Source organism: Suricata suricatta, chromosome 14 (assembly GCF_006229205.1).
Source record: "Suricata suricatta isolate VVHF042 chromosome 14, meerkat_22Aug2017_6uvM2_HiC, whole genome shotgun sequence".
NCBI classification, from domain to species: domain Eukaryota; kingdom Metazoa; phylum Chordata; class Mammalia; order Carnivora; family Herpestidae; genus Suricata; species Suricata suricatta.
In genome coordinates this window covers 74,402,434-74,428,574 of record NC_043713.1, presented here as the reverse complement: position 1 = coordinate 74,428,574, position 26,141 = coordinate 74,402,434, and the positions used below count along the sequence as shown (strand labels likewise).

General features: G+C 43.1%; 1 protein-coding gene across 1 annotated transcript in view; it reads right to left on the bottom strand.

The window, feature by feature from the left end:
- CIT (citron rho-interacting serine/threonine kinase) overlaps positions 1–26,141 on the bottom strand; it is a 165,146-nt gene that overhangs the window by 31,780 nt on the left and 107,225 nt on the right. The window contains exons 23-27 of the mRNA XM_029922425.1: positions 21,573–21,626; positions 13,999–14,196; positions 12,793–12,986; positions 9,935–10,070; positions 7,125–7,229 (exon numbers count right to left, since the gene is read on the bottom strand). Of these exons, the coding sequence (XP_029778285.1) occupies positions 7,125–7,229; positions 9,935–10,070; positions 12,793–12,986; positions 13,999–14,196; positions 21,573–21,626 (687 nt within the window). The remainder of the gene's footprint in view (positions 1–7,124; positions 7,230–9,934; positions 10,071–12,792; positions 12,987–13,998; positions 14,197–21,572; positions 21,627–26,141) is intronic.

Below are 26,141 nucleotides of genomic sequence, written 5' to 3'. Positions count from 1 at the left end.
TGTGAGATCAGGACCTGAGTTGAAGTCAGAAGCTCAATCAGCTGAGCCCCCCAGGAGCCCCTTAGGCTTGCTTTTTAAGATCCTGGCTGCTATTGTGAGAAATCCCTTTGTTCAGGCGGCTGGATCCACAAAGGGGAATCATATCGGCTCTAATTTAAGGAACACCTCGTCCGAGCGAGCGACCCCAGCCAGTCCACAAATAGCCACAATCACGGGAGGTACTTCTGCCGTGTGGAGAGGAAGGAAGAGGAAGCTCCCAGACTCAGCACAAGAGTCCATAAAACCCAGGGCGGCTGGGGGTGGGGGAATCAATTTAGTGTTTTGGAAACAGTTTTATGCTGAAAATCTCTCTCCAATTTTTACAATGGAAGTCAACCAGAAAATAAGGCAGGTTATAAAGATACTGGTTTTATGGCTCTCTTTCCTAAAACTCTTCTGTTTCTAAAAAAACAGGAGAGAGTAGCTATCCTGATGACACACTGCCTAATGTCGTCCGACCCCTGGGTGACAATCTCACCGTTCTGGTGGAGGCCCGAACACCCCCTTCCCTGGTGGCCCAGACTCTGCAGACTCAAGGACAGACAGAGCTCCTAAAGAACAGTAGACATCACCATGGGCATTTTCCACCAGGTGATGGCAAACCTCCGTGCTCTCAGCCCCAGAAGGCCAAGAGCCACGGACAAACTCAGAACTGGCTGACCTTGTCCCTCTCATCTCACGCCTCTCCACCTGTGTTTTGGTTCTCTTTCCATCTCCACTCCTCACCGGCCCTTCCTCTCAAGGGAAAGTGGATTCCTTGGGGGCACCATGGCACGGTGGGACAAACCGGGCGGGCCTTGGAATGCTGCATACAGACCCTAGTATAAATGCTGACTTTAACACGCATCAGTCACAGGACCAGGGACAGTTCATACTGCCTCTAGAAGCCTCAGTGTTTTCATCTGAAAGTGGGTGTAACACCTCCCCAATTGGGTGACATACTGAGTACGATGCCCAGCGTACCACAGATGTTCAAGGAATTCTACTTCTTTCTCCTCTGTCCTCCTTCCTTCCCTCCATCCAGTTTGGACTCCCCTCTCCCTTCCCCATCTGCCTTTCCCATGCCAGCCTCCTCCATCAGTCCTCCTTAAAGCAAGAGATGCTGTTAGCAACCAGAGATCACCTGGCCTGTGTGCCAACTTAGAGTTTCTGAATCAAACCAGAACCCATAAAATATGGGGGGAGGTGTGGCGGGGGGCAGCTAAGACTACCTCTTAAAGGGAGCTATCAGTCCCCTACGGCGCAAGTGATTTCCGCAAATTACCCTCTTTAGTTTCTTCCCACTATTTTAGGACAACATTAATTACTAGGCAGGAAGCGGAGAAACAGGAGCTGGGGATGAGAATCGGTTTGATGACAGCCAGGCCCAAAATATTTCTCTAGAATAAACACATCAACTGTCCGTTAGCTTTCCAAGAAACAGGCTGCTTATTTACTATAATAAAAAACAAGAGTGGCAGGTTGCTCATTGGAACATTTTTCAAAACTATTTACTTGCTTCCCTGAGAGAAGCAAATGGGGGCTATTCACGGGTCAGTGCTGGACCGAATGCAGGGCGTTAGATCTGTCCAGCAATTTCACAAGGTGACAGGAAACCGGGACCACATCAGGGAGCTCGACCACAGAAGCAGAGCGCCAAACCAACACAGTGGCTGAAAGGATAGATTGAAACAGCCAGAAAAAGTCCAAGAGGGCTTTAAAACCACTCACTGATAAATACCAGAAGATAAAGATGTTTGCCAAGAAAAACGCAAGCTTACAGAAGGGTTGGTGGCGACGTCACAGGCCAGCGGGTGTCAGTGGTGTGATGAAGCTACCCAAAGAGCCCAGGGTCACGGCAGAGGCTTACAGAGCCCAGAACGGAGCTGGAGCTATCCCACTGTCCTCCATGTTGCTCGGACCACGTGGACGTTTACAAACACTCTTTGGAAAGATAAATCCACCAGAAAAGAAAATCTCAAACTTGGAGGGGCGTGAAATGTTTCAATTAGGTAACGGAAGGTGGTCTGGAGCGGGGGAGCTACTCAGATAACTAACTGACTGTCGTAGAGATAATAAATGTAGTTCTCTCCTAGAACTATCACAAGGCCTGTATGAGCCGGTGCATGTAAAGTACTCAGAAGGGCACCTGGCATATAGCAATTGCTAATTAAACATTAGCTTCTGGGGGGAATCTGGGTGGTTCAATTAGTTATGTGTCTGATTCTTGATTTCAGTTCAGGTCATGATCTCGCAGTTCAGGAGTTCAAGGCCTTTATTGGGCTCTGGGCAGACAGCACAGAGTCAGCTTGGGATTCTCTCTCACTCTCTCTCTCTCTGCCCCTCCCCTGCTTGTACTCTCTCTCTTTCTCTCCCTCAAAAATACATAAACATTTAAACATTTTTTTTTTTTACTAATCAAGTAGTTTGATTATTATTCGGTATCACTCTCCTAATTTGGGTGGAAATACCAGACCACTCTATTTTCAAATGTTCCAATGAAATAGAACCAATGGTTGGAAGTTATAGGGTTTAATTCAAAATGGGACAAAACTTCCTAAGAATTAAAGTTGCTGAAAAAATGGATTGGGATGTCCAAAGGCATGTGCACTCAGGCCAAAGTTCAACCAGGCCCACCAGTGAGGAATGTTGGGAAAGGGATTCTCTGCCTCGGACAGGAGGTTAATTTTTTTTTTAATATTTTTTTTATGTTTTAATTTATTATTGAGGCAGAGAGAAACAGAGCATGAGCAGGGAAGGGGCAGACAGAGAGGGAGACACAGGATCTGAAGCAGGCTCCAGGCTCTAAGCTGTCAGCACAGAGCCCGATATGGGGCTCAAACCCACGAACCATGAGATCATCACCTGAACTGAATTTGGACGGTTAACCGACTGAGCCACCCAGGTGCCCCAAGGTTTTTCTTTGTTTATGTCTTTATTTTATTTTGAGAGTGTGAGAGAGAGAGGGTGAGCTGGGGAGGGGCAGGGAGAGAAGGAAAAACACAGATTCTGAAGCAGGCTCCAGGCTCTGAGCTGTCAGCACAGAGCTTGATGCGGGGCTCAAACCCACAGACTGTGAGATCATGACCTGAGCCAAGTCGGATGCTAAACTGACTGAGCCACCCAAGCGCCCCGGACAGGAGGTTACTTTGACCAGGTCTTTCACCTCTGGCATTACTTCTGACAGCCTGACAGCGGCTGTTGAATGCCATGTCAACAAAGCTTCTGAAGCCATTTCGGACCCAAGAGGAAAGATCTGGGAGAAAGATCCATTAGCAAAGTCTGCCAGGGGCAGGGATGAAGGGAACAATGGAACAAGGGCTGGGAACTTGGGTTCTATGACATTAAAAAAAAAATCTCTCCAACCCTGAAACTGTGATTCTGGCCCCAGTTACAAGTGTCTGTATCTAAAGAAGAGGGTACTTGGCTAAACTTAAGAAAGAAGACAGGAAGGCAAAGACCAAAAAGAGAGAAACAGACCATGAAACAGACTCCTTATCTACAGAGAGCAGACTGATGGAACCAGAGGGGAGGTGAGTGAAGGGGTGGGAGAAATAGGGGATGGGGATTAAAGAGTACAAGTATCATGATTTAAAAAAAGACACGCTCTAACACATCTTGAAATCGAGACATGAAATCTAGACACGTAGATGGCTTTTGACAAAGGTGTCAAGAAAATGTAATGAGGAAAAGAGTCTTTTCAACAGATGGTACTGGAGTAACAGAATAGCTCTACGGAAAAAAAGTGAACCTCTGCTCTCATACCATATGTAAAACTTAACTCAAAAGACATCCTAGACCTACATATAAAAGCTAAAACTAGAAAACTTCTACGAGAAAACAGAGAAGATAGTATCTTCGACTTCAGGATAAGCATAGATTTCTTAAATACTACAGAAAACATAATCCATTTTAAAAATCAATGAATTTGACTTCACAATTTGCTCTTTCAAAGATACTGTTTGAAAGGGCAATGCAAGCTACAGAATGGATGAAAGATTCAGCCTCCATACATCTGCCAAAGGGCTATTACCAAGAATTCTTTAAAAACTTTTCTCGGGGCGCCTGGGCGGCTCAGTCGGTTAAGCGCCAGCTTCGGCTCAGGTCATGATCTCACGTTTCGTGGGTTCAAGCCTCGCATTGGGCTCTGTGCTGACAGCTCAGAGCCTGGAGCCTGTCTTCGGATTCTGTGTCTCCATCTCTCTCTGACCCTCCCCTGCTCTCACTGTCTCTCTCTGTCTCTCAAAAATAAATAAAAGACATAAAAAAAATTTAAAAAAAAAACTTTTCTCAGTGGGGCGCCTGGGTGGCTCAGTCGGTTGAGCTCAGAGCTTTCTCTGACCCTTGATTTCAGCTCAGGTCGTGATCCAGGGGCATGGGATGGAGCCAGAGCTGGGCTCTGTGCTGAGTGTGGAGCCTGCTGAACATATTCTCTCTCTCTCTGTCCTTCTCACTCTCTCATCAAAAACAAAGAAACCCTTGGGGCGCCTGGGTGGCTCAGTCGGTTAAGCCTCCAACTTCAGCTCAGGTCAGATCTCACGTTCGTGGGTTCGAGCCCCGCGTCAGGCTCTGTGCTGACAGCTAGCTCAGAGCCTGGAGCCTGCTTCACATGCTGTGTCTCCCTCTCTCTCTGACTCTCCCCCTCTCATGCTCTGTCTCTTCTGTATCAAAAATAAATAAAGCATTAAAAAAAAAAAAAACCAAAGAAACCCCACAACTTTACTTGGAAGTAACTACCGAAAAGATTTGAATTTGCCCTTCCCAAAAGATACATGAGTGACAAATATATGAAAGATGCTACACATGTGACCCAGCAATTCTCCACTTAGAGGATGAGAACATATATCCACACAATGACTTGGACACAAGTTTTCATCGCAGACTTATGTATAATAACAAAACAAATGACAACTATTCAAAGCTTCATCAACAGGTGAATGGACAAAGTATGGTATACCCATACAATGGATTACTGCTTAGCAATGAAAGCAGTGAACGGCTAATCCATCCATCAACATCAATGAATCACAAAAGCAGGCTCAACTAAACTAAAGAATCCAGATATAAGACTATATAGAGTATGACTCCACTTCTAGGAGATTCTAGAAAAGAAAAACCTATTAGTCGTGACAAAAAGCAGGTCAGTGGGTACCTGGGGCCAGGCCCAGAAGGTCTGGACTAGAAGGGGCGTGGGGAACTTTTGTGGATGATGAAGATGTTTTATATTTTCATTGCAATGATGATAACCAGGTGTTTACATTAAAACAATTATATATATATGTATATAAAGAGGAAATTTAGGTTAAGCCCTTGGTCACATGCTTATAAAGTATACACCACGACCAGGGATCCCAGCCACATTCTGGACAATCAGTATCATTCTTTGTTTCATAATGGTTTCAACTGTCAGTGAAATCTGCCTCAAACTCAGTGTCAGCCAGATGTCTGTGCTCAAAAATCTGTCCGTGAGGTACAGACTGGGAAGCTGGAAATGTTATCACGTCGTTTACAAGTGAGAAAGGGGACTGAATCAGGCTCCCAGTGTGCTATTCCGAGCCTTGTCACTGACTCACCACGTAACCTTGGACCAAAGGATTGGGCCGTCAGAGCTCTCCTTCCTCGGAAGGAAAATAGGACAGGCGAGATCACTGATTATTTCTGTTCCGTTTCCAACATGTGCCTAAAGCAGGGACATTGCCTATTCATTCCAGATGAAAGACCATCATTCTCTACTTGACCACCAGGTAGATTTTTAAATTTGTATTATACTGTTCTTAATGCTGCCATGGGTGGGCTTCCCACCCATGATATATTGATATATAACTACTTTTATTTTAAAAACCTTTATTGCAGGACAATACACATAAAATTTACCACTTTACCCATTTGTAAGCGTACAGTTCAGTGGCACTAAGGACATTCACGTTGTTATGCAGCTCTCACCAGCATCCACCTCCAGACCTCTCCCAAACTCCCACCCATTTTTTAAAAGTATCGTTCTGGAAGGTATTTTATTCTTACCTGCAAAATTGTCACATTTTTCCCAAGTTCGTAGCTTAGCAATATTATTTCTATCAGCAGAGTCCCTTGAGAGGTATCATAATAAAACCTCGACTTTTTAACTGTTAATCTGGTTAACTGAACTGTCAGTCTCACTATGGGTTAAACAAAACCTTCTTGGAGTCTCATTTCTCATTAAATATCTTTACAAAGCATGTCTGTCCTGGTTGGTCAATTCTAATGAACAAAGCAGAGTTGTCAGTGATCTAACATATAGGGCTTTGGTTGGAATTAGGACATCGTCGCCAACATAAAAAGAGATTTTCAGAATTCTGTTAAAAGGTCCAGGAAATAACGTAAGAAATGGGTTCGGAAGACTAATTTGAGCTTTTCATTCTATGTCTCCAAGGCAGGGCATAATTTTTTTATTTTAATTTTTTTAATGTTTATTTATTTTTGAGAGACAGAGAGAGAGAGAGCACAAGCAAGGGAAGGGCAGAGCGAGAGGGAGACACAGAATCGGAAGCATGCTCCAGGCTCTGAGCTGTCAGCACACAGCCCGACGCGGAGCTCAAACCCACAGACCGTGAGATCATGACCTGAACCAAAGTCAAACGTTTAACTGACTGAGCCCCCAGGTGCCACAATAATTTTTTTTAATGGAGTTAAACGAATGTTCAAAGGTCTTCATGAAATTTGGTACTCAACACAATCTGATCGAGTCTCTGCCCTGTGCATGAAGCTAATTTGCATGGATGTTCTACCACCCTGAAAACTTAATATACTTTAGATATTAATTCTAAAACAACAATTTAACTCAATATTCAGTCACCTGTGTATTTAATAAGCTTCCATTGGGCACATACTCTTCTGTTCTCTACATTCTATTAAGCACTCTCTGGGAGGACACAAGTGACAAAGACCCTCTAGCCTTCATGACACAGTCTTCATGCCTGTTAAATACCTTCAAAAATGTATTAGGTGACCATCTTACTTCTTGAAAATTCCAACCTCAAAGGTCGAACGTCTAACACGGATCTGACCGCCTAAACCCAAGAAATGTTCACCTTTCACCTGGCTCCATCTCCCAGGTGTGTGACACTCACCTCTTCCAGAAGCCTCTGCTTGAGCTCTCGTTCAGTCTCCAGTTTCTGCTGTAAGCTTCGGGCGTTCATTTCAAGCATGGCATGCTTCTTCTCCAGGTCATTGAGCTGGGCATTTGGGAAAATTGGCCATGAGATCATAGTTAGAAATGCTAGATGCTAATGACTTTTGCAAATTTCCACAAGCCTTCACACGTAAAGAATCAAGTTCTGAAGATCAGAATATAAATGTTGTTTTCTAGAAGTATATCATCACAAAGGTCCGTGTCACAGATAAGCCTTGCATGGAGATTGGATTATTGCTAAGGGGTGGGTCACATAAATAACTATGACAAGTTCTAGGACACAGATGATCACCTTGGCTGAATTAATTAAACTATCAAATGCTAAACACTTACTATTGCACAGCATTATACAGAGCTCTTGTGATGGAAGAATGGACAAACTCTCTTAAGAATCTTACAAAAAGTCACAAAGGCGGAGAGTGGCCATAACTAGACATACACAAACAATGATTGCTTTGTCACATAATGTTTTCAGTAACAGAGGTATGGAGAAGAATAATTCTTCCTGAATTACCAGCCATCAAAAAAAGATTATATACCAGGGCACCTGGGTGGCTCAGTCAGTTAAGCATCCGACTTCAGCTCAGGTCATGATCTCACGGTCCATGAGTTCAAGCCCCGCGTCAGGCTCTGTGCTGACAGCTCAGAGCCTGGAACTTGCTTCGGATTCTGTGTCCCTCCCCCGACCTCTGTCCCTCCCCTGCTCACACTCTATCTCTCCCTCTCAAAAATAAACAGTAAAAAAAAATTTTTTTTAAATAATAAAAGATCATTTCAATGTCTGGAGTCTTAAAAGATGGGCAATTTTTGCTACAGAATCCTCTAGGAACAGTTAAATAGAAAAAATATTCAAGTTAAACACAAGAAGTTTCATTAACCTCTAAATAATACATTTCATTTCCTCATGGGTTTAAAAAAAAAAAGAAGCCAATATCCAGGAATTCCAGAGTGTTCCTGAGGGGCAAGCGCTAGCCTTGAAACCAGTCATTTTATTTCTATAAAATTTTATTTCTATAAGAAATTAACCATGGATATCCACAAAGTTTATGTTCATTATAGTGTTATGTATCATGGCAAAAAACTGAAAGCTCAAAGTTCCAACACAAGCAGAATGATTAAAAAAGGTACCTCTGTGGAAAACAGTGTGGAGGTTCCTCAAAAAATTATCGATAGAACTCTCCTATGACCCAGCAATAGCACTGCTAGAGATTTACCCAAGGGATACAGAAGTGTTGATGCATAGGGGCACATGTACCCCAATGTTCCTAGCAGCACTTTCAACAATAGCCAAATCATAGAAAGAGCCTAAATGTCCATCACCTGACGAATGGATCAAGAAGATGTGGTTTATATATACAACGGAGTACTACATGGCAATGAGAAAGAATGAAATCTGGCCATTTGTAGCAACGTGGATGGACCTTGAGGGTGTCATGCTAAGTGAAATAAGTCAGGCAGAGAAGGGCAGATACCATGTTTTCACTCATAGGTCTAACAGGAGAAACTTAGCTGAGGACCATGGGGGAGGAGAAGGGGAGAAATAGTTGGGGAAACGGAGGGAGGCAAACCATGAGAGACTTGAATACGGAGAACAAACTAAGAGATGATGAGCTGGGGGGAGGGGAAGGGGTGATGCGCATGGAGGAGGCACTTGTTGGGATGAACACTGGGTGTTACATGGAAACTAACTTGACAATAAACTATAAAAGAAAAAAAAAAGTATCTCTGTGTTGTTGTTGAGGGTTGGAACTATGTGTTCAAAAAACGTTCAGTGACTCAGGAAAAGCCCCTACTTATAGGTGTGTTTTTTTTTTTCAAAAGATGCAAAGCTGTTTACATAGTAAGAATCTAAATTTGTAAAAACATGTGTATGCATGAACACATTATGCAAAGAAAGACCACAAATAAATTCACCAACAGAGGTTCTATTGCCAGTCATTTTCTCCTTTACTTTTCCGTGGTTTCTAGATCTGCTACAAGGACCTCAAATGGTTACTTTCATAATCATGAAATAACAAAGACACAAAATGTAAATTTTGGATTATTGCTTTATGTTTGTGTGTATGGGTGTGTGTGTGTGTGTACGTGTATGTGAAAAAGCCCACATGTGTGAGCTTGGGCGTATATATGAAATCTCTTTGATCTTCACTTTTGTTATCTGTAACATTGGGGCATCGATTCAAATCTCTTTCAAGACTTAGATAAATCTCCAGAACATTGGCACATCACTCTGAGCATTAACGTGGCGTGCTAAATGGACAGGACTTGTGGATTTCCAATGTGAAATACTGTGTGCTCGTGCGGCCTGTCAGATCCTCTCGTGTCCCTGGACTTGGAGCACAGAGAGGCCCAGCTGCCCGTTATCACAACAATGGAAGGAAAAATCATTCTCATCACCGAGCACTTTCCAATGCCTGACATTAAATCCAGCAATTGATCCAGAACTTAAATCTAGAAATAAGTTGCCAGAAAACAAGAGCTGTGTGCCCAGATGAAAATCTGGACCTCGGGGGGCCCAGACAGGCAGATGTTCAAGAAGTCACTGACCGACCCGGACACCCCTGTCCCCGCCACACCTCCCAGGCTATGGCCAACCAAGGATGTCCAACGGTGAACCACAGCCCTGAGGCTTTATGGGACCGAGTCAATGTATGTTTGTGCAACATGCAGACTACGGACTGCACCTGAATGTGTCGACCACGCCTTCTACAAGATGGAGATGAAAAGGCAGAAGGGACGGGCGCTGACCTTGTCAGAGAGGCTCTCGGCTTTCAGCTTCTGCTCTTTGAGGGCCTGCTGCAGAGCGAGAATCTCAGCTTTGTGCTCCTTCACCGCCAGCTCCACCACCTGGCGGGACTCGGTGATCCGCTGATCGGCCCTCGCCCTGCCAGAAAAGCACAGGCCCGTTTCAGAAGCCCCACCACCACTGTCTAGAAAAAGGCAGGGGGCCCATCTCTAATCCCAATAGGCAACTGAACAGGCTGCAGGCTGGATAGATTCCCAACCCTGATTCCAAGTTCCAAATTCTGTCTTCCCTTCTGACTGCTTACAGAGTGAAGATTTGACCCACTTTAGGCCTCGGGTAAAAATACTCTTAATAGGTAAAGTTCTTGCTAGTACTCACTTGGAGGCTGAAGGGGAAAAGGCAATGTTCCAAAAGCAACTGGACTGACAGGATATAGCAAGACTGTCACCGCCTCCCGTGGGAGTGGAAATGAGGTCCCACTGAAGGACCAGGGTGCAGAGGACCATGGGAGGCCCCATCAAGCAAACACTTCCTCTCCTTAAAGTATATGCAGTAAGTTAATTGTTTGGGGCGCTCATGAGGAAACTCAAATCTGATTAATATACCTGTAAATAAGGTTAGAGAATAGAAAACCTAGGGGAAAGCTAGGATAATCGCTGCCTTTCCCTGCTTTAGGTCTTGTGTTTTGCTACTTCCATATCTGGGCTTGTGCAGTCTCCTCCCCTACCCTGCAAACCCAAATCTTTCTCGGCCTTCAAGGATTAAGGATTTATGTCCTCCATATAACCTTGCTTAATTACTTCTCTTGCACGGAAGCCCTCCTTGCTCTGTATCCAAAGCATAAGCGTACTCCTGTCCCAGAAACCCCCCCCCTTCTCTATTTTGAGGTGGTAAATAGCTGAATGCATAATTCATCTTCTCCATGAAACTTGCCTCTTGAGGACAAGAATTAAGAATTCTCTTGACTCGTGTAATCAATAAACGATTTAATATTAAAAAAAAAATTCTCTTGACTCATCTCAGTATCCCACGTCACATCAAAATGGGGGAGGGGTGGGGGGAAGGAAGCCAAGATCTTTCGCAATTGCCCCCGAAAGTATGCGTGCAATGTCTTCCTAAGACAGCCCGTAATTACACCTTCCAAGCGTAGCTGTGTTTCCTGTCGCTGAGGCCGGCTCCCGGCCCTCCAAATTATCTCTGAGGGACTCGAGAAACAGCTCAGACAGGAGCTTCACTTGAGGGCAGGAGGGAGCGGAGTGTGCGTGAAAGCAACCAGAACGTACCACGAGGACTCAGGGGAAACCGGAACAGGGGGTCTTAAACCAGCAGCCCCTCGCAGCACCAAATACCCTGAGAGGAAGGATGTCCAAAAACTGGGTATTTCTACCAACGTCTCTTGAAATTGAAGAGTCTCATCTTTTGCCTCTAATATTTTCTGGTTGGACTGACTTGGCATAGATTAAACGTCCAACACATTTGGTTGAACTGAGTAGGGTCAGGTAAATGTGGGAAATACCAAAGTGGGTCTGATGGGGTCCAACTAAACGAGAGACGTGTCTATGCATAGTTTATCTTGCTTAGGGAGCTCGGAGTGTCCCAGGAAAGTTAGTTTCAGAGGAAGGGCACATACAATTCAGTTGTGCAGACATGACATCATGGGGCTAACTCTAGCCAACATGGTAGTGCACCTGCAACTCTGTGCACACTGGGAAATGGACCCGTTCTTCAAGACCATTTATTTCTATCTGTTGGTAAACTGTCATAATCTGCCCATTTTGTTAGACCAAAACACTGTCCTGCCAAGAGCTGTTAAACTGTCATAATCAATCTTCACATCTATAAGGTCTTCAGTGTGAATGGCAGCCCCTGGCCCTAGAAGTATATGAGCTGCAGGACCACAGCCCCCAGCAGAAAGGGGATTCTATGCAAGGGGACTACGGAAGCAAAAGTGACAGAGAAAAGATACTGCTTGAATTTATTATATTTCCTACCAAGAAACCAAAAAATCATTCTTGAAGGGGCACCTGGGTGGTTCAGTCATTGAGGCATCCGACTTCAGCTCAGGTCATGATCTCATGGTCTGTGAGTTCGAGCCCCATGTTGGGCTCTGTGCTGACAGCTCAGAGCCTGGAGCTGCTTCAGATTCTGTGTCTCCCTCTCTCTCTGCTCCTCCCCCACTCACACTCTGTCTCTGTCTCTCTCTCTCTCAAAAATAAACAAACAATAAAAAAATTTAAAAAAAATTTTTTAACTATTCTTGTAAGAGAAGTGGTTCTCAACCAAGGGTGATTTTGCCCCTCGGGGACACTGAACAATGTCTGGAGACATTTTTGGTGTCACAATTTGAGGAAGGGGTTGCTACTGGCATCTAGTGGGTAAAACCAGGGATGAGGCTCATATTCGACAATGTGCCTCCACAACAAGAGACTCTCCAGCCCAAACTGTCAATAGGGCCAAGACTGAGAAACCCTAGTACAGATGGGTGACTAGCTTTCCACACGAGCAGGATTAAAATGGTGGTAGTCTTGCTACACGGTCAGTGATAACAAACCTGAGGGAAAAGTTTCTGCAAAGCAAGGACAGAGATACTGCCCTGCTCTGACTTACAGGCTTCCACATGGAGGAAAAGGACACCAGCTTCTACCACAGAATCCAAGTGACACTGACCATACTTAAAACGAGGGTGACCCACCGACCCCGGGTTGTCCAAGAGTCTCCCAGCTTTAACATCGAAAGTCTTGTATCTTAGAAACTTCGCTCAGTCCTGAGCTAGCTGGGACCGTTGGTCACCCGTTCGTAATGCTCAGGTGATCCTGGCGAAGCTGCCTGTCACTGGCTCTCCACAAACAGGAAGTCCCACCTGCTCTGTTTCTCGGTGTCCAGCATCCTCTGTAGCTCTCGAACCCGACACTCAAACTGGGACTTCTCGTCACCAAGGACGCTCCTCCACGCCTCCCACTGCCGCTCTTTTTCCAGCAGTTCGTCGTTTAGGGCCTCCAGGTCCATGACCTGTTCTTCCAGCATCGTGCAAGTGGTCTTCAGAGCCTCCATCGTCTGCAAATCAGTACCACTCAGTTGTGCCTTGTATCAAATGAGGATTTCCTGGGTGTTACTTTTGTTGGATCAGTGTCAGAAAAAGCACAAGTTTCTAACTACAGTCTGAAAATACAGTCTCTCTCTTTCTTCTGCTGACCAAGGGGACCAGAATGGATAAAGGGCCAGTTCTGCCACCATCTTAAAGGCAGAACTTGAAGGAAGCCAGAGGGAAGAGACCACACTACAAGTGTGTCCAGGGCACCTGGGCAGTTCAGTCAGTTAAGCATCCGAATCTGTATTTTGGCTCAGGTCATGATCCCAGGGTCATGGGAATTGAGTCCATGTTGGGCTCTGTGCAGCGTTTGGAACCCACTTAAGATATATTCTCTCTCTCTCTCTCTCTCTCTCTCTCTCTCTCTCTCTCCCTCTCTCTCTCTCTCCCCCTCCTCTGCCCATCCTCCATGATCTCTCTCTCCCCTGCCTCTAAAAAGTCTTAAAAAAAAAAGTAGTGGCTCACACTGGCATCCCAGAACATTCTATTTTGCTTTTACTTCTTTTAAAATCAAAATTAAGAATGACACACTTTTAAAAACCACCTTTCCAAACCCCTAAGCCCTCAAAACATAGACATGACTATGAAAAAGAGCCCCCATCTAATGGACAAGGCTCAGTCTTAGATCCCTTGGAAGAGGCACACCAGAAGTTTGCTCTAAAATCTAAAGGGATCAGAGCACCTGGGTGGCTCAGTCGGGTAAACGTCCAACTTTGGCTCAGGTCATGATCTCACTGTTTGTGAGTTCAAGCCCAGCGTCAGGCTCCATGCTGACAGCTCAGAGCCTGGAGCCTGCTTCCGATTCTGTGTCTTCCTCTCTCTCTGCCCCTCCCATGCTCATGCTTTGTCTCTCTGTCTCTCAAAACTGAATACAAGTTAAATAAGTTAATATAAGTTAAATAAGTTAAATAATAAGTAAAATAAAATTGAAAGGGATCAAAGCGTGTCAGGGATCTCTGACACTGTTACTGTCCTCACTTGCTTCTGGCTGGTGAGCTGCATCTCTCTCTCTGAAATCTCCCGGCGGAGATGGTCCACCTCGCTTCGTAGCTGTACTATCTCATCGTTGGCTCCAGAAGCCTCATCGAGTTGTTTGGACAAGTAGAAGTTTTGGTTGTTGAGCTCAGCGTTGTCCTCGGTCAGCTGATTTAGCTGCTCCTCCAGGTCGGTGATTACCTAAAAGAGGAGAGGAACCTGATTCTGCAACAAGCAAGTGGATTTTAAATGAAAAACTGCTTCTAGAGCCATTGGCTTTGGAGCCCACGTGACACTGGTGACACTGGCGGTCCATGTGCCACTCCCCTTTGCTTCTCCAGCCCCCGCAGCCAAAGCCAGGCCCGCCCACGGAGCACGAGCACACACAGGCCACGGAGGAAGAGGAAAAGTCTCTGATTCTTTCTAACTCGGGATCCATCTGGAAGATACGCCAAAAGTAAATCAAGCAAGAGTGACTGCCATATGGAAGGGGCAACTTTAAATGAGATCAAGTTCGCGGACAATAATACAATGTGGAAAATGTGAGCCGAGGAAAGGCGTCTAACAGACCAGTATCACAATCGGCTAATTAAACTACAATGGCCACAGTACCATCCACAGGACATTGGAACCGGAGATAGTCTGAGAAAGCAAAATAAAGTTCTTATCAAGGAGGACTGACCCTGAAGGACACCAAGCGTTATTTTAATATCTCGGCAATAAATTTAATTTCACGCAACAAAAGAAAAACAATTTCAGGGAAGCTCAGAATAATCCTGGAAATACTGTGCTGTGGCACCACTTTAATGGTTTTTATTATATAGTTAGCTATCAGAAAATGGGAAGGCATGTATATGAAATTGTCATTTTATTGAGAGATTTAATCTGGCTTTGCTAAATTATTTCCCTGCTCTATGGCAGAATGACTTAGATTTCAGTGCATTTAGCTTTCGTATTCTCTTTGCTGAGGTTCAGTATCAGCACTTGGAAAGAGCTTTTATATACAATACTTTCAAAGTTTAAGGGCAATTTTCTAATAATGGTTGGAACAAGGCACACAGGCAGTAAATTAAATTTTATGTAACAAAAAGAAGTAAATTAAAAGGAAATGCCTTGAAGCCTACGGTTTATTAATTGTTTCCCATTTTCAAACCTAGAGTAGACTTAGTTTATGAAATGTTGTCACTGTTTCCATGACTAATTCCCTATTTTAACCCCCTTTGATTATCAATTTAAAAAAATCTTCCCAGGCACATAAAGGATGTCAATTAAGCACATTTGTTCAAAGTGGCTCAGAAAATAGAAGCTTTTCATTTTGTTAACTGAGCTGATAAGCTTTGAATGTAGTCAGTGGTCTAGGAATTTGCAGTTTAGTGTCAAAAGCCCTGTTAATTGCTAATGTACTGGTTTGAGGTATGCTGTCAGCTACAAGGCAGGGAATAAAGGTTATCTAGTTGGGTCCGTAGCTATGGATCCTTCTTTATCAGGGAAGGAAAAACAGGAAAACACTACAAGTTTGTCATCACTAGTAGGCAGTCATGCCCCAAAGGGATCCCTGGATGACCCTTTGGGCGACATGGTGAGATCTCCTAAAACCAGAAACAATGAATAAACAATGCCCATAGTTCCCCTGGGCCCATCTTTCATGCAGTAAAACCCATTCCTTAAGAAAGTTTTCATCCTAGAATGAAAATCTAATTTTCCTCCCCTCCCCCCAAAAACGAAGGCAGGTTGGCCTGGAACTAACTATCAAACGGAGTCTGGAACCACAAATACAGCCATTTTGAACTCTCCATCCATGATACGGAGGTCAATACCCTATTTACTACCTCCTCTGTTTCTATTTTGTTAATGTTTTGAATTTTCTTGCATACTATTCTACTTAATGTAGCAAAATTCAAAGGATAAAAATTAAAGACCAAGATAGTGCTTCATTTTAAAGATTATAGTGATACCGCTAGCAGAGCAAAGAGACTACAGAAAATCTGTCGACATGAGTGTATATACATTGCCCAAATAACTTACTTGCCACTCAAGGGCATACCTAAGCCTTTGGGTCCCCACTCCCTTTCTCTGACTTATTGGAAAATTTGCAATTTATTATTAGCCCATTTCTGCTACCTCTTCTTTCAAAATAGATCGCAAAGTGCTAAAGAAGAAATCCTTGAAAAGCTCAATGAACTACCAAGATTATTATCCTCACTTCAGTGGAGATGCGCCCATTGGACTCGGACGTGTTCTTCTATTTCCCTAGTGTCATCCAGTTTTCAAGGGGCCTCACATCTCTCTGATTTCTACTTGCAGTTTGTGATTGTTGGTTCTATATTTTACCGTCTCTATTTTGCCTGTTCGTCAAGCTTTTAACGTTATGGAGTGTTATGTGTTCGTACAAAGCACCCAAACACTCATTTTAGCTCACTCAGACTTTTTATATTCTTTCTGCCTAAGTCACATGTGTAGCTTGAGACTATTTTGAGTTGCTGGAGTTGTGGCATAAAGTGGTCCTCTTAGGGGCGCCTGGGTGACTCAGTCAGTTAAGTGTCCGACTTCGGCTCAAGTCACCATCATGGGTTCGAGCCCCTGCTTGAAATTCTCTCTCATACCCTTTCTCTCTGTCCCTCCCCTGCTGGTGTGCATGCGTGCTCGCTCGTTCTCTCTCAAAATAAATAAGTAAATGAAAAACAATTAAAAAGTATTCTAATAGGCAATCTGTGATTCTGAATCAGCTAATGTGCAAGACTTCCTAGGTGTACCATACCTCCGTGATGCATTTTCTCCACACCAAGGGCAAAATTCTGTTAACTATATTATGAGTCTGTTAGCCTTTCAACCCCATGGATACAGGGCACAAAAGAGACACCGAAGGGCTGACTCCATCTTAGAGAGAAGATGAGGGAGACAGATCCTCAGGAGCCCACGCGGCTTTCTTATGTGCCTTTTTTTTTTTTTTGCAGATAAGAGATCATGGTACGGTTCTAAGAGAAAACAAGGATATAAAAAATGATCTACTCTCAGTGTCCAAAACAGAAGAGAGAGAGAGAGAGAGGGAGAGAGACATCTCTATTTGGGGTTATCTGTCGCTTTCAAGCAAACCTCGCAGTTCTGAACAAGAACTGTTTGCCTCTCACACTTAACGCAAAGGCCAGTAGGGAGACTGTTACCGGTAAATGTTCAGTAGCGTGCTAGGGGGGAGGGTACCAGTCAGATAATGAGCATCAGGCTAAAAAGACATGGGCTAACATCCTCCTGGAATGTCTGGTTCTTTCTTGAAGGCAGCTATTTGCATATTATTTATTTTTAATCTTATAGCTGACAGATTGATTCATAATTAAAACTGTGTCATATGTTTGCCCACCAACTCCCCTCCAAAACAGCCTTAGGTAGGGTTTTAGGTGCCAGATTGGATCGAATCCTTTTTTTAAATCTCTTCAAAACATAGAAATGGTCTGAGCTGGAAAATCTTACTGTTCATGAGTTTTTTAAAAGCTGCTAACTGGGAGCTCCTGTTGGTTCAGTTATCACAGGAGTTCCCATTCAGTAACAAGATGTCGTCTCTCTCGGAGACAACCTGAGACAGCGCCAGTAAGAAAAGAACATCATGCCCTTCGGAAGTGTCCTTAAAGCAGCCGTTGAACCTGAAAAAGTATAACAAAGATCTACTATTGCCAAGTGCTGTCCTAAAACGGTGGTTTTCAAACTTTTTACAGGAGCACACCATTTTCTAAGCAAAATATTATGTCAAAAATCCAATCCAATAAAATAATAATAGTTAACCAATACTGTTTAGCACTTTCTATGGACCAGGACCTGTGTAAGCACTGGGATGCATCATCTAATTCTTGCCGGACCCTCATGAGGTAGGCATTAGCACCAAATTTCTGATTCAGTGACTTAGTGCTTCCTAATTTCTACTGTTTCTGAAATGTGAAATATATTGGAACTAAGCAGCTGTCTCTCTGTCCTTGCCAAGCACCCACAGAGCAGTTATTAAATGACTTATTGACAGTATATTGGAATGGAGAACATACAATGTCAGTGCCATCTCACAGGTAGAGATGTGGAGGTTTGGGAGTTTAACATCACATAGGTTACAAAGAGGCTGATTCAGAATAGGAACCCAGTCGGCCTGACTCCAGAGTGCATGGTTTGGATCACTAAACAACCCAGCTGCTCCCAAAGTGTGGGAGGGGGTCACTCTTTTGAGTTCCCCCTCCCACTGGGAGAGAGCCCAAAGGTTCCTCCTCAGAATGCTGGAAGTAAGTAAAGCAAGGATTAGAAGTCACTGCTCCAGAAAGAAAAGGGAGGTCGGTGATTAAGACAATATAAAAGCTACACAAGTTAAAAAAGAAAGTAACCAAATTCAGGGCACCTGGGTGGCTTAATTGGTTGAGCCTCCACCTTTGGCTCAGGTCACAAGCTCACGGTTCACAGGTTTGAGCCCCAGAGACAGCTCTCTGCTGTCAGCACAGAGCCTGCTTTGGATCCTCTGTCTCCCTTTTTCTGCCCTTCTCAGGCTTGTGCTCTATCTCTCTCTCTCAAGATAAATAAACATTAAAAAAGAAAAGTAACCGAAATTCATTCTACATATTGGCATATCCTAGTTAAAAAAAAAAAAAAAAAACCTCTAATTTTAAAAAATCTAGGGGAGGGAGGATTACCAAAGGCCACATGGAAACATTGGAGGGTAATGGAGACGTTCGTTATTTTGATTGCTTTGCTGGTTTCACAGGTGTGTATACACTTCAAAACTCTTGAGGTTACTGTGCTCCAATTATACCTCAATAAAGCTATAAAAAATGTTTTTTAAAAAAAGCTCTTAAGATGTGGCGTGCGTGTACGTGTGCCTGTGTGCACGTGTGCATGCATGCGCACGCACACACACACACACATACACACACACGCTGGAATATCACTCAGCCATATAAAAAGAATGAGATTATGCCATTTTGTGACAACATGGATGGAGCTAGAAAAGACCATGCTAAGTGAAATAAGTCAGACAGAGATAGACAAGTACAATATGATTCCGCTTACATGAGGAATCTAAAACACAAAACAAAAAGCAGAAGCAGACCCATAAGCACAGAGAATTGAGGGTGAGTGGGAGATACAGACTTCCAGTTATGGAATGAATAAGTCATGGGGATGAAAAGTACCGCGTCGGGAACAGAGTTGGTGGTATCATGATGGCGCTGTACGGTGACAGATGGTAACCATGCTTGTGGTGAGCCGAGCATAACATATAGAGCTGTTGAATCACTACGCTATAGAGCAAAAACTAATGTAATAGTGTGTGTCAACTATACTGCAATTTAAAAAAAACTGTTATGCCAAAAGACTAAAAAAAGAGAAAAACTCCAGATGAAGGATTAACGACATACACATTTAAAACCTATCCAAGTTTATTTTAGGACAAAATAGTAATATAAAAAAAATCACGGTCATAAAATGATCTATGTTTTATTCAGTGATCATTTACGAGCATGTACGTAATATAAGCAAATAACTCTTGCATAAAATAAGAAACTGAGACAGTAAGAACTAAAAAAGTGGCGGCACGAGAATACAGGAACAGAATGCTCCCCAAGGAAGGGACGCAGAATGGAGGAAATGGGAGAGGCTGTTAAGGCAGCCCACCCCTGATGCAGCCATCGGCATTGGGAACCACAGACCAAAAATCTATCTGCCAAGTTCCTGCTAGAGTCAAGCAGAGGCATATCTCGGGACCTACCAGCTGCTCTGCTCCTGGGTATATGTTCATCAGACACAGGTGCTTACAGCCTCCAGGACACTTGCATAAAAGAGCTTCCTGACATCTGTGTTCCCAACGGCACTAGCCCAGATGACCGTTAGCAGGAGGACCAATACACAAACCTCAGTCCCACGCACCCACTGGCAATGCTACACCATACTAGTGAAAAAGAACAAAGTCCTGAAGGATGCAACAACATGAATGAATGCCACAGACAATTTAAGTCAAAAAAAAAAAAGCTAAACCCGGAAGAGCACATCCTCTGTGATTCCATTTGTCTGAAGTTTAAGAACAGGCCTCTGGTATCAGAGGTCAGAAGTGAGGTCACCCTTTGGGGCACAGGATGATGGTCAGAAGAGGACATGAGAGAGCCTTCAGGGGGTTAAAAATGTTCTGGGGGCGCCTGGGTGGCTCAGTCGGTTGAGCGTCCGGCTTCGGCTCAGGTCATGATCTCACGGTTCGTGGGTTCGAGCCCCACGTCGGACTCTGTGCTGACAGCTAGCTCAGAGCCTGGAGCCTGCTTCCAATTGTGTCTCCCTCTGTCTCTGACCCTCCCCTGCCTGCGCTCTCTCTCTCTCAAAAATAAATAAAAACCACAAATTTTTTTAAATGTTCTGGATCTTGATCCATGTTCTGATTACACAGTTGTCCACAGGTATAAAAATTTCACTGAACTGCACCGTAAGATCAGTGTGCTTCATGCACTTTACAGTGTGTATTTGTTTTTTAAAAAAATATTTATTCAAAAATATATACATATGTTTGGGGGAGTGCAAGCAGGGGAGGGGCAGAGAGAGGAGGACAGAGGATCTGAACTGGGCTCTGCACTAGTCCAATGTGGGGCTCAAACTTACGAACCACGAGATCATGACCTGAGCCAAAGTCAGACCCTCTATCAACCAAGCCACCCATGTGTCCCTACAGTGTGTATTTCAGAACTAAATTAAGGGAGGAAACCATACATGCCCAGACTTAATATCCCATTTATAGTACGTAAAAAGGAAAGGAAAAGTTCCATTACAAGGCAATAAAATATGGGGGAGGAAAAAAAAAAGAAAGAAAAGAAAATATGTATGTGGGGATGGGGTGGGGTTGGTTTCCAGAAAGTCACAGATGTGAATACTACAAATGGAGTATTCTCCAGTTCACTGAGAACGAAGAAGGTAATAAAGTGATGACAGCACCAAATAAAGGAGGTGAAGCCTCTTCCAAAAGAGTTTATTTCAGTCCGATTGAAAACAGACCTCGCTTCCACTAATCCTACCCCATTACATAACCTGTGCACGATGCATGTCTGCTCTCAGAATTAACTTCTCTCCACATACACGACATCTCCCAAAGAGCCCTAGATTTTTATTTTTTCCGTTGGGAAGTTAAATCTTGGGGGTCCACAGAACGTGCTGGCCTTTCCTCTCTGCGGCTGGCTGGAGGAGCCCTGCAGATGCCAACTGCCTCCAGCGTCCAGACAGCATCTGGCTAGGGACCAGCCTCAGAACGTTCTAGACTGGGGTGGGCGGGGGAGCTGTCCTATGACTTTTGGTGCAGCGACTGAAACCTATTAGTGGTTCTGCAGTGAGAATTATTTCCACCACTCCACTATCCTTCCCCAAACATGAAGAATGGTTTCGAAATTTAAAAACTGGCAGGAACCCGAGAAACTGGAGTTATCTGGTGGTCAGACACTCCCAATCAGTTAGATCACAATAACCGCTTCAAGATGAAAGTTTGTTGCAAAAATCAGTCCGTGATATTTTAAGAGATGCCCCCCTCCCTTGTCCATTTTAGTTTCGTGTTGTTTTGATCATCTCTTAGCTTTAATACTCACAGTACAGCTGTTACGAAGGGCGTCAAATTTGCGCTGGATTTCATCTCTATGTGCCTAAAAGGTAAGAAGTCGATTATAAATTGTTTACAGCATAGGGTACAATTCTACATGCTACATGCCAGATAAAGAAAACAGCAATTTACCGAGAAAGCCAAGAATGTTGTTGCAGCTGCCCAAACATCTGGCTTTCAAAGAACTAATTAATCAAGTCATGTCCAACATCAGAAGTTAAAGTGACAGGAATATGTAATGCCGTGTTAGTAACAGTGACTGTTTAGACCACACACGCACACCCTGTTCAGATACACTTAACGTTCATATTAATGCCGAGGAGCTTCGGAAGAAAAGGGGAAAAAAAATAAAAGGATGAAGTTTTTACTCTCTTTCCTTTGTTTACTCCCCATTCTTAACCTTCCCTTCTTCCTTCCAGCTGACTCCTTGCTTGGCTATTCTCAGAGAGAGAGAGAGAGAGAGAGAGAGAGAGAGAGAGAGAGGGAGGGACACACACACACACACACACACCCGCAGCCAGGACAAACTAGGGATTTTTTTTTCTTGTTGTTAATCAAAAGCTGCTGAGATTCAGAAACCCCACATTGACCTCGAGGTGAAGAGAAAGGCCTTCCCCAAGGCAGAGCTGCTCTCAAACAGCAGCGTCTGTTCAGTTGACCTTCAAGAACTGTGTGAGCGCACACGCCATCCATCCACTGTGGCACGACGCGCATATGAGGACTCAGCTTCATTCAGTGGGGGAGGATGGAAAGTTAACAAGTGCATGACTACAAACAGGGACAAAGGCTATGACAGAAACAAGGCACAGGAAAAAAGAATAAAGGGGACAGAAAGGAACTTACTTAGATAGGGTAGTCAAGGGGGGCTTCTCTGAAGAGGTGTCACTTAAACTGGTACCTGTAGGATGATGGGGAGCCAGCCAGGCAAAGGACAGGAAAAGGCAGAGGGCACAAATCTTGAAGCAAGAAAATGTTTGGGGCATTTGATGAATTTAAAAAGGCCTGAATGCCTGAAGCAAGGTTTTTCAAACTTCAAGCTATGACCCAATGGCAACCATGAAAAGTAGGTTGCTTTTTCATTTTGCTCTATCCAATGAAACGGAATAAACAGAATAGAAAGCACCAGGATGTGTCCTTGGAGAGTGAAGCTCTGCCATAGGAAACTTCTGTTTGTTTCAAATACCATAATTCATCAAATTTAAGATGCTATCAATTTTAAGATATCTCAGTTTTATGTAACATTAAGGAAAAAAACAGGTGCTATTGACTGAACCACAACATGTTATGTCCACGTGACTATAGGGTCGTAGATCAGCTCTGACTGTAAGATGCATCCTGATTTTACATACCTTGGAATCAATGAAAGAGTGGATATATGCTCCCTTGTATCAGATTGTAAGGTAACTGTATTCTTGGCAGGTAGTGGTCAAACAATTTTTGGCTAGAGCACAGCCAGAGAAGGAAGACGTGGCCCAAGATGATGGTAAAGAGGCAGGCAGGGACCAAGTAACTTGAAGGCCCAGAAAGGAGTTTGGGTTTCATTCAAAATACCATTAATCAGAAGCCAGTGGAAATTTTAAGAAGTAGATGGAAATGATCTGATTGTCACTTTGTGGCTATAGAAGAACAGATAGAAATAGGATGGAGGTAGAAACACAGAGACCAGAGGAGGCTGCTGCTGTCACTCAAGAATGAGATGATGGTCGTCTGGAGTAGGACGGTGGCCAAGGCAGAGAGAAGTGGATGGCAGTGAGTTCTCTTTTGGAAGCACAGGTAATAAGACTTGCTGCAGACATTGGAAAAGGAAAGGTCAAAGATGCCCTAAAAGATCTCTGATTGAGAGACAGGGTACCATTTGCCTGGCTATGAAAGCTCAAAGATGAATCTAATTTGGGACAAACACAAAAGTGGCCTTTCTCTTAAAAAAAAAAAAAAAATTAGTCTTCACCAGAAAGTCTATAAAACAACTAAATCAAAAATTTTAGAGGTGTGGGGCACCTGAGTGGCTCAGTCAAATAAAGCATTGGACTTTGGCGTAGGTTATGATTTCACACTTGTGGGTTTGCTGCATCAAGCTCTGTGCTGACAGCGCAAAGCCTGGAACCTGCTTCAGATTCTGTGCCTCCCTCTCTCTCTCTCTCCGCCCCTCCCTAGCTCACTTGCTTGCTTGTTCTCTCTCTCTCTCTCTCTGCCTCTTTTAGAGCTGTGATGTGTTCTCTAGTATGTCTACTTGCTATAAATTAATATTATAAATTTATAACAGCAGAAAGACACTGCAGAAAAAGACTGGTGAACTTGAAGACACATCAATAGAAACTATCCAAAATAAAACTCAAAAGAAGACTTAAAGGAACAAGCACAATTCAACGTGCTGTGAGGCAACTTTGAATAGCCTAACCTGCATGTAATTGGGTGTTCCTGGAGGGGGGTAGGGGTCAGGCAGAAAAAAACATTTGAAGAAATAATAACCACAAAATTTTCCTAAGGTTATGAAAACCACAAACTCTCAGATGCAAAAAGTTCAAAGAATCCCAAGCACAAGAATCATCAAGAAAATTAAGCTAAACCACCTCACTATTAAACTGCTTAAAAACCAGTAATAAAAAGGCTTAAAGCCAGTCAGAGAAAAAGACAAGTTACATACAGAAAAATGGAAGACAGATTTCTTACCAAAAAGTGGGGGTAAGGGAAAGGGGGGTGCAAAGCAAGTTAGAAGTCAGTAGAACATCTTTAAAGCACTGAAAGGAAAAACAACAACAACAAAAAGCTTCCAAAATCTGTCAATCTAAATTATATACCCAGCAAAAATATCCTTCAAAAAATGAAGGTGAAATTAAAGACTTCTTCAAATACAGGAAAGCTGAAGGAATTTGCCGCCTTCACTGTAAGAAATGGTAAAGGAAGTCCTTCAGGCAGAAGAAAAATGACAACCAGAAATATAAATCTACACAAAAGAATGAAGAGCACTGGAAAATTGTTTTGTTTTTAAGTTGTACAAACAGACTCACAGATTCATAAATAAAAAGTTATCATTTGGAACCAACTCTCCAGGGGCACCTGGGTGGATCAGTTAGTTAAGCATCTGACTTTGGCTCAGATCATGATCTGATGATTCGTGGGTTCAAGCCTTGCGTCAGGCTCTGTGCTGACCGCTCAGAGCCTGGAGCCTGCTTCAGATTCTCTGTCTCCCTCTCTCTCTGCCCCTCTCCCTCTTATGCTCTGTCTCTCTGTGTCTCTGAAAAATGAATAAACATTAAAAATAATAATAAAGAATCAATTCTCCACATAATTAGCCCATATGTTTATGGACTCACTTATCAGACTATTATTTTGTTCCCCATAATCAGTCTGCTTTATGCCCAACAATCATACAATAGATTTATTGATTTAATGGGGCATGAATACCATTTATCCAAAGTAGGAACAAGGTTCTACTGCTAGAATCTCATCTGCTGTAAGCAGCAGCCTGGCCCCCAAAGACAATCCAACTCCCTTAAGTACACTTCATAACCATCAAGGACAAAAGGCATGGATTCCCCTAAGAAGAATAAGGTCCTTACGTTAATAAACTCAAGAGCATGAAAGAGCAAATATTTTCTTTAAAGGACCAGGCAGTAAATACATTTGGCTTTGAGAGCCATTTAGTCTCTATCACTACTACTTGACTCTGACTTCGTAGCAAAAAAACCAGTTATATACAATATGAAAACAAGTAGGTACTCCAATAAAACTTTATTATTTACATAAAACAGGAAGCACACTGAATTTGGCCCATTGGCTATAGTTTGCCAACCCCTGATTTAAATGGCTCTTTGGTGTGAAATCTCTCAGAGACAGAAACGGGAAGCTGAGGGTAGAGTGAACTCCTTCAAAATGAACTTCTTCAAAGCCTAAGCAGTGATCATAAAAAAAACTCACTGGCTTTGACTTAGGAAGAGAAGCCCTATTCAACTTTTTTTATTAATAGCAGATTTTCCAAGTAACACTACTCCATTACAAACATATTCAACTTCCCCCACTGTAGTCTGAAATTTCAATCAGTAACACTGTTTCATTTCCATCAAAATCTACCATTATGAGGCCTCTGGATCATTCTGAAACATACAGTGGCAATCCTCTTTAAGGGTAAATTGTTACGAAGTGTCATCATTATGGCTTTTGATTTATTATTGAGTGTGAAATATAAACACAAAATGTAGAACTGATCCTATTATGACTGCTGGAGATTCTATAAGCATTTAACGATTATTGAACTGATCTAAGCAAGAAAATGTCAAGAAACATGTTTTATGCTTCTTTGAAATTAGTTGTAAAACAAGTGCACACAAAAACCCCAAAAGTTCACACAATACTGTATATAAAGAGAAGAAAATGTGTAAGGCAGTCTTTAGATTCTCTTGATGAAATATTTAAGTGGTAACTGGATATCAGGTGCTACAGGGAATAAATATTTACACTCTTCAAAGGATCCTGAAGAGCTTTTGTTTATGTGGGTTATATTTATCTATATTTATCATTTAGAAACTAAAATGGAGATTTTTTTCAAATATTTACTCTT